Source organism: Aphelocoma coerulescens, chromosome 5 (assembly GCF_041296385.1).
Source record: "Aphelocoma coerulescens isolate FSJ_1873_10779 chromosome 5, UR_Acoe_1.0, whole genome shotgun sequence".
In the NCBI taxonomy this organism is placed as follows: domain Eukaryota; kingdom Metazoa; phylum Chordata; class Aves; order Passeriformes; family Corvidae; genus Aphelocoma; species Aphelocoma coerulescens.
The window spans coordinates 43,327,638-43,335,491 of NC_091019.1; the positions used below are offsets into that span (position 1 = coordinate 43,327,638).

The following is a 7,854-nucleotide window of genomic DNA, read 5'->3' on the forward strand; positions in this document are numbered from 1 at the left end:
AGAAGCAGGGCTTTAGATAGGATCCGCCTGCCCAGACTCGATGCCGAGCAGCCCCGAGCTGCCCCTGGCTGCGGGGGGTCTGTTGATGTTTGCCATTTCGGGACGTTTAGAGGCGAAGGTGCCACACAGTCGGGCCATGGGGTAACCGGCCGCACACGGCGACAGGGACAGAACCCCCTCCCCCCTGCTGCAGGACCTGCATGAGGTAGCCGGGGGGTACCTGCAGTAAATGCCCGCCCGAGCAAGAGCACCCGCACAACATGACGCGGGAGACAGCTCCGTGTCGCCGGGAGAGCCCTGCGCTCTCCCGAGCGGATCCCTCCGACCCGGATCCTCGCTGATCCGGCCACACTCGAAAAGCAGAGGGGCTCTCCCAAGACTTTTTTTTTTCCTCCCGTTTTTCGCTGGAGGAATGTGGTGAGATTTCTGGGACGCTGGCTTGGCTTTTTTTTTCTAAATCGAACCTTGATTTAGTTTGTCGCCGCTGTCCCTAACCAACCAGGGGGCAATTATGTGATAATTACGAGAATTACACGGTTCTTTTATCTGGCGGCCGTGCACGAACAGGGCTCGGCACAGCGAAATCATTCACACTTAAACTCCCCTCCCCCGACAACGTCTATTGCTGGGGTCCAGAGCTCTCCAGCGCGGCTGCTGGTGTCGTTCCGACGGACGGGTCCGAGCCAGAACTACAAAACGGGATCTGGGCCTTTCCGACGGCCCGGAGCGCCGTGGATCCGCCCTAGGGATGCTCCCAGTGGGCGTCGTCCCGTCCGGCAGGGAAACGCCGAGTCTGGCTGCCGCCGCCCCGGCAGTTCTGGCCGCAAAACACCGAAGAGGTTACATCGCCTCGGGTTGCTTTTTCCTGCCATCCCTCAACATATCCCAGCACAGCGAATCAGGAAAAAAAAAAAAAAAAAAAAAAGGACACCACCACACACACAGCCTCACAGGCCGGTGGCATCGCAGCGCCCCACAAACACACCCTGCGGGCGCGTCCCCCGCCTTCCCTTTGCACAAGCCTGGCCGTGCAAATCTTTCCTCTTCGTATCCACATTTAAGCGCTACGTTTTTATTTTCTTGCACATGGCTCCATCCTCCGTAACCCGCCCCAGAAATTTTCTAAGAAAATAGCAGAAGTACTTAATTGATAACATTTGATTTATTTAAAGTCCTTAACTGCAAATAATCAAAAACATACTTCACGCATTAAATTCTCAGTTATCGTTTTAAATCAAAATATTTTTTCAATTACAATCACATTTATAAAATTAACAAAATTTCTTAAATTCACGTGTAATTATTTTTTTACGGTCATTTAAAGCAATTTCCAGCTGTAAAGAAAGAAAACAATATAAACCATGCAATAAATTAAGAACATTGAAACAGCGAACAGGAATAATAATAAAACCCGTCTGGCTATGCTAACACCGTGTAAAACTGTGGAAAGTGCAATAACACTGGATGAAATAAGCTAACGATGGCAATAATTAAACGGCCACAAAAAAAATTATTAGACAAGTTTGAAAAGGGGGGAGAGACAGAGCTGTCCTCTTTTCCTTGCATCAGTGTAATAGTCAATGTTTCCTAGGGGAGGGGGAAAATAACCTGGTTATAGATACACAGTTCTAGCTGGTACACAATGAAGACACTTAAATTAAATAAGTATGTCATTCACATGTTGATGAGAGTTCCTGATGAACTAGAATCTTCAGTAACAGATGGGAAGGAAAAAAAATCCAACTGGCTGTGACCTCTTGTAACTTTATATTACATCCCAAAACAGGTAACACTTGGAAAAAGACAAGGGTCGCATCCTGCACTCCAAAGCTCCAGTTGGTCCCCTCGAGAGTGCAGGATCCGGCCCGCAGTATCCGGGTTTATGCGGGTTGTAGTAGCCGAAGGTTTATTTTGCAAGTATCAAAAGGATGATCCGAGAAAGTAAATAGTCCTCTTGTTGCTTAGAGATTCTCTTAGTGTTTTGCTACTTCACAGCAGTATTGTCCTTCAAAGCCTTTTTAATTAAAAAAAAGTCTTAAATGTCTACTCTCTTCTTCATCTCCGTATTGTTAAAGTATTGCCACATACCTGTAAACTTACATGAGATTATAGAACACATAAGGGAGGGAGACGAGGGGGCAGAAAGCACAAACAAGTAGTTTACAAGCTCAACATTTTTTTTCTTCTTTTTAATAACACCCTGCATAGGCTGGGGAGGTCTCCGGGGAGAGGGGCTGGGCGGCAGGGGCCGGAGGGAGTATGTACAAGCGGGACGCGGCCGGCTTTGCAGGAGGTCGTGGTGGATCATAACACACAACGCGTTGAGAGACAATTTAAAAGTAACAGTCCTTTGCACGCAGCGTGCGGAAACACCTTGGTTTGTCTCAGGGAAAGCGGGGAGAGAAGCCAGGAAGGGGAGGAGGGGTCTCGGCCCTGGTGGCGGCGGTTGCACAGCTAGGAGGTGTTTAGCACGGGTCTGGAATACACACCTTGGTAGTAGGAGGGCTCTAGGGCCGAGGGCTCGATGCTGCTCCGGCCAGCCATGGAGGCGCTGCCCAGGGGCAGCCCGCCGGGGATGCTGGCCCCGTAGGAGGAATATTGCAGCGCCTGCTCGTAGGCTTTGAAGTCCAGCTTGTGCTGCTGCTCCGAGGAGGACATGAGGTTATTGATGGAAAATGGGTGGTTGAAGGAGTAGTGGGGATCGCCCTTGAGGTGGAGCTGAGGTTCGTGGGCTAAGGAGTGAGGGGGGTGTGGGACGGAGGCCAAGGTGGGTACAGAGCTGATGGTGGAGGAGGCGGCCGAGGCCGACGTCTTTAGCTCCGTGCTTGATCCACTGTGGTCCATAGACTGGGGGCTGGTGGACGGGTTGGAGCTGGAGAGAGAGGTGGTGGTATCCAGCTGTGCGGGTTTGTTGTGGCCTCTGTGCAGGGGGGAGTTGGAGCTTGAACTAGAGGCCCCGGCCTGATCTTTCCTGCCCTCCTGAGTGGCTTTACTGTTCGCCGGCTTCTCGCACTTGAAGCGCTTTTGCCGGCGGAGGTAACAGCCATTTTCAAACATGTTGCCGGAGTCGGGGTGCAGGGTCCAATAGGAGCCCTTGCCGGGCTTGTCGGGGGAGCGGGCCACCTTGACGAAACAGTCATTGAAAGAGAGCGAGTGGCGGATGCTGTTCTGCCAGCGCTGCTGGTTCTGTCGGTAGTAGGGGAAAAGGTCCATGATCCACTGGTAGATCTCACTCAGCGTCAGCATCTTGCTGGGTGCCTGCTGGATGGCCATGGTGATGAGGGAGATGTAGGAGTAGGGCGGCTTGGCGTGGGGGTAGGTCCGCTTGAAGGACTTAGCGTCCCGTGTCCTGCCGAGGTTGGACTGGGTGTAGGCCATGGGGCTCATGCAGGGGTTCATGCCGCCGTAGGGGCTCAGCCCGTTCATGGGGGCCGGCTGGGCAGACATGGCGTTGATGCCGCCGGGGCTCAGCGCTGTGCCCATGGCGGCCACGCCGGCCGGCATGCCGTTCACGGGCCCCGCCGAGCCTGCCGGCATGCCGGCCACGGCGCCGGGACTCAGCCCAGCCCCCAGCCCCGTATTGGCGTAGGACATGTTGAAGGAGCTGGAGGTCATGTTGCCGCTTGTCGTCATGGTGTTCATGGTCATGTAGGTGTTCATGGTGTTCATGGAGCCCAGCCCCGAATTCATGTTGCTCACGGGCACCGAGGAATAGGCCTAGGGCAGCGAGACAAAGAGACGGAGTTAGAGGGGAGAGAGGTGTGGCAGGACCCCGCAGGGGCCGGATCCGCCCGCCTGGCCCGGCCAGCCGTGCAAACGTCCTGCTAGGGGACGCCGGCCGCTTCCCCGACACCAGGGAAAAGCTTCCCCAATGCCGCACGGAAAGGCAGCTGTTGCCATGAAAAGGTCTATTTCATATTTATATACATTTATAAATAGACACGGAGCCGGGGGTGCTCTCTCCGGACGCGCTCCCGGTTTACCGGCGTGTCGCAGCTTGCGCGGGCTGCACCGGGATCAGCGGGGCGCACGAACCGACTGTCTTCCCGGAGCCGCTCCACACCCTCGCCGAGCCGGGCTGCGGGCTCAGACTGCCCCGGGAGGAGGTGTTCTCCCGGCGCATTCCCGTATTTTGTTGTTTTTGTGTCCTGTCTCGCTAGTTAAATACTTAAACTCATCAGAGTATTGAAATGGATGGGCGTACAGTGTTTGCGCCAAGGAGAAAGACTGCTTGCATTTTCTGAGAAAAATCTCACGCATTTTTCCCTTCCTGCACTAATTTAAATTTCTTTTCTAAGAAACATACAAGATGCAACAATGTCTTGTTGCAAAATAATTTTAAAAACCCTCACCCAAACCAAACAGGCCATGTCGGCCTGTTTTATCTGCGGAAAGCTTCCCCCTTGTCTACATTTTCTATCAAAACAGTCTTTAAATTAAAGTTTAAAAAAAAAAAATCAACCAACCAATCAAGCACCCAAACTTTCCCAAAGTCTGAAAAGCCTGAACTTTTCCTCTCTGAGATGATTTCCTACAATTGCACGACGTGGAAAAAAATTGTAGCACCCTACCACATAACACAACTCTTAAAAAGGGCAGAGTCGGAGAGCCTGAAATTGTGCTTTCTGGTATGGCATCTTATTTAAGAGGAGAGAGAAAGATGTTCCCAGTTTACTCTAACTACGGCTAAGAAAAGGAGGTTTAAGCAACGGTTAAATATATAAAATTCATTTCTGATCCCCACAAATTTCACTAACTTATAAAAGCACTTTTAATTTAGAGGATCACATTAATTATTTAAGATGGTAGAAGGCGGTTGAATTTCCCACCTTGCATTCATGCAGCTATTCAAATTAAATGGCAAGAGAGGAGAAAAGACTGAAGTTTTAAAAAAATAGCAAAAGCGAAGTTCGTTTAACTTTATGTTTGTGGACAATGAGTATAGCGAGGAAAAATGAGTCTGGAAACGGCACATAATTAGGATGACCCTTATTTGCCCTCAGCCGACTTTCCTTTATTAAAGGAGATGCCAGCCTGGTGACACGTATCTGCCTGTGTCCGCGTGGCCCTATGGGCGCGTGTGCCAGCTCCGGGTGCGGGACGAGGCGTGGGGACTATGGAGCCGTATGCCGTGTCCGGGTATGCTGATGCAATGCCCGGGTGCGCACACCCAGGTGCTGCCTCGCTGCCGCACTTCCTCAAAACGGCTCCTTCCCGGGCGGGAATCCGCCGTGCTGCTGGCCGTGCTGCCGGGCGCTGGCTTCTCCCGGGACCCCCTTTGCAGAGCCTCAGCGGCACAGCGCGGACCCCAGGCCCCACAGGGCCGCGCCGCGGGGAAGGCTCCGGGCGCTGCCGTGGCCCTCTCCTCCGCCGCAGCTGTGGGTGCTTGGGCCGGTTCTCCTCCTCTTTATGCACGGCGCTGTCAAACAGGCGCGGGAGGCGGCAGCGCCTCCGGGGTGCCGCGGTCCGGACCGGGTCCGGGTGGGGGGCGGCGGGTCCGGGTGCGGGCCCCCCTCCCGGCCCGGCTCTCGGCAGCGCCGCCAGCCGGCCCGCGGCAGCAGCGCACGCCGCAGACAGCCCGTCCGCAAAGTACGGACAAACGGCTGGTTTTCCCCCTCCTTTCCTTTCCCCCGGCTTTAACAGGTGAGGGCCCGGCGGTGGCGAGTAGAGAGGGGGGAGGTCCCGCGGAGAAGCTCGGGGAAGGCGCTGCCTCCGACCAGGACGCGCTGGCGTCCGTCTCCCTTGGCCCCTGCCATCTGCCGGGAAGGAGTCGGGTGCCGGCGGCACGGCGAGTCCTCTGCCCCGAGCCAAGAGTTTACGGCGTGCTTTTGTGCGCGCCACGAGAGAAGATTACGCCTTTTAGATGAGATCAAGGGCAGCCCCCGGGCCCCCGGCCCTCCTGGCGGGCTTGCAGCCGCCCCGCGTCTTCCCCAAACGCCTCCAGGGCTCCTGGAAGCTGTGTTTTCCTTGGGGAAGCCTAGCCAGTTTCGGCGCCGGAGGGAGGGGGAGGTACGTTTGCGTTGGCAGGATCTGGACTGCAAACCGATTCCTCCGATTGCTGCCCCCTCCAGACCCCTAGCCACCCCCAGGTCCTCCCCTCCCCTGCACAGGGGCATCATCGAAGCCAGACCCTGGGATTTACTCACCTCCTGAGTGTCGGCGTAGTAGCTGTTCCAGTCGCTGGTTTCATGCCCTTCCATTTTCACAGTCCCTAACATTATGGAGCCAACCTGCCCGGTGTAACCATCCAGCCTTTTTGCAAGCGAGCGACGGGCAGTAGGAAAAGAGCCCGAAAGCCCGACCTAGCAGGAAGCCAGCTCTCAGGAGGGGCGGGGGTTACTGAATTCTGCTCTATAACCAGCCAAAAAGGAGGCAGGGAGCGGTGTGGGGCGAGACAGTTGAGAAAGTGAGGAAGTGCGGCTGGGATGTGAGTGGAGTTGAGCTGATGTGGATCTTACGTCGCAGAAGTACCCACCTCCTCCTCCTCCTCTCCCCATTTGTCCGCCGCACAAAGGCGTTCGCACCTACAAAGCCGGAGATGCACCTGCAAACAAGGCAGTCCCCCTCGCCTGCAACTCCCCCCGGGGCGGCACTTTATTTGCAAAGCTGCGTAATTGGTTTAAGCTTGTGGGGAAAGAAGGAGAGACAGAGGTGGGAGAGGGGGAGAGAGGGGGGCGGGGGGCGGGACGGGATGGGACGGGGGACGGGCACGACCACCCTTTCAGGTGGACAGGACAAATGCTAGGAGGGACCGGGGGAAATGAAATGAGGTAGATGAAGGAAGGGCAGCCCCTTGTATTTGAAGAGAATGCAAAAGGCCATCCAGCCTTAAACTCCTGAGATTAGAGGCAATATTTACTAAAGTCCAGTAGATGCTCCTTTAACTTGATGGCCGGGACGTGCTTTAAAGTCCCGAGTCCTGAAGTCCACAGGTTCCCCCCCTCTCCCGCTCCTCGCTTCACAGTTGGTTACCGCGCAGGTACCTCCAGGCCCTGCCGCGGCGCCCCACGTTCCCATCGCCCTCCGGGCAGGGGATCGGATTAGGCGCTCCGGGCTGCGAGCAGGAGGCTCCGCTCCGTGCTCCCCAAAGCCCTCCCAACTCTCCCCCCACCCCATCCCCCTCTTCCTCCGGAGTAAACTAGCCCTTCAAACGGAGTGCCGTCCTGTGTAGATGGTGATAATGATATTGCTTTTTCGGGTGCTTTATGTTCAGAAACCATGTGAGTCACCGTGCTGAGACATAATACTACAGGTTCCCAATAAATACGGACAGAGGCCTGAATGCGGATCCACTGATATTAACCTCCACTTGGCAAACATCAGGTGAGTCACTAGGACCATTTTATATCTTTACTGTGAAAGCCTTCAGCCCCGAAGGCTCATTTGGAAGCTTTCTCTGATGCCAGACACCCAGGAGCAGCAATAATAGGTAGCAGGTATCTCATTTCCAACTTCTTGCTTATTGACCTGATTTCTCACAACGAACAAGGGGGGAGAGGAATCTACACAGGCTGGTAAAAGGTGAAAAACAGCGATAAAACAAACTGACATTGGACAAAGCTTTTTTATTATTATAGAGGGAATCTCTCAGTCTTTGCAGACGGATCAAACATTTCTGCCCTGTCCAGCTCTTCGAGCCTATGTCAACACCACGGACTTTTCTTGGGTTTCTCTATCCTATCCCTTGTGAGTTCGTTCCCACCTAGCTGCTAAAACTTTTATCACCTCATAGTAGAAAACAAAAACCAAAAAGTCAAAACCTAAAAAAGCCACATCATCAACCAGCAAATAATAACCCCTCCCCCCCAACACAAACAACTTTTCCAACAGTGGAAATTTGAAAGGGAAATAAAG

At 54.1% G+C, this 7,854-nt stretch overlaps 1 protein-coding gene across 1 annotated transcript; it reads right to left on the reverse strand.

Moving 5' to 3' along the window:
• Nucleotides 1-1,764: 1,764 nt before the first annotated feature.
• On the reverse strand, nucleotides 1,765-6,228 carry FOXA1 (forkhead box A1). Its single transcript, XM_069017840.1, has 2 exons — nucleotides 6,147-6,228; nucleotides 1,765-3,717 (listed from the first exon to the last, which is right to left on the reverse strand). The coding sequence occupies exons 1-2, from the start codon at nucleotides 6,216-6,218 to the stop codon at nucleotides 2,455-2,457; spliced, it is 1,335 nt and encodes a 444-aa protein (XP_068873941.1). The 5' UTR covers nucleotides 6,219-6,228; the 3' UTR covers nucleotides 1,765-2,454.
• Nucleotides 6,229-7,854: the final 1,626 nt, after the last annotated feature.

Bases quoted from the DNA above. Each gene is read 5' to 3' on its own strand.
- FOXA1 (XM_069017840.1), bottom strand. From the start codon at position 6,218: ATGTTAGGGACTGTGAAAATGGAAGGGCATGAAACCAGCGACTGGAAC. The intron at 3,718-6,146 runs GTGAGTAAATCC...TCGCTGCCCTAG, and splicing joins ACTACGCCGACACTCAGGAG to GCCTATTCCTCGGTGCCCGT.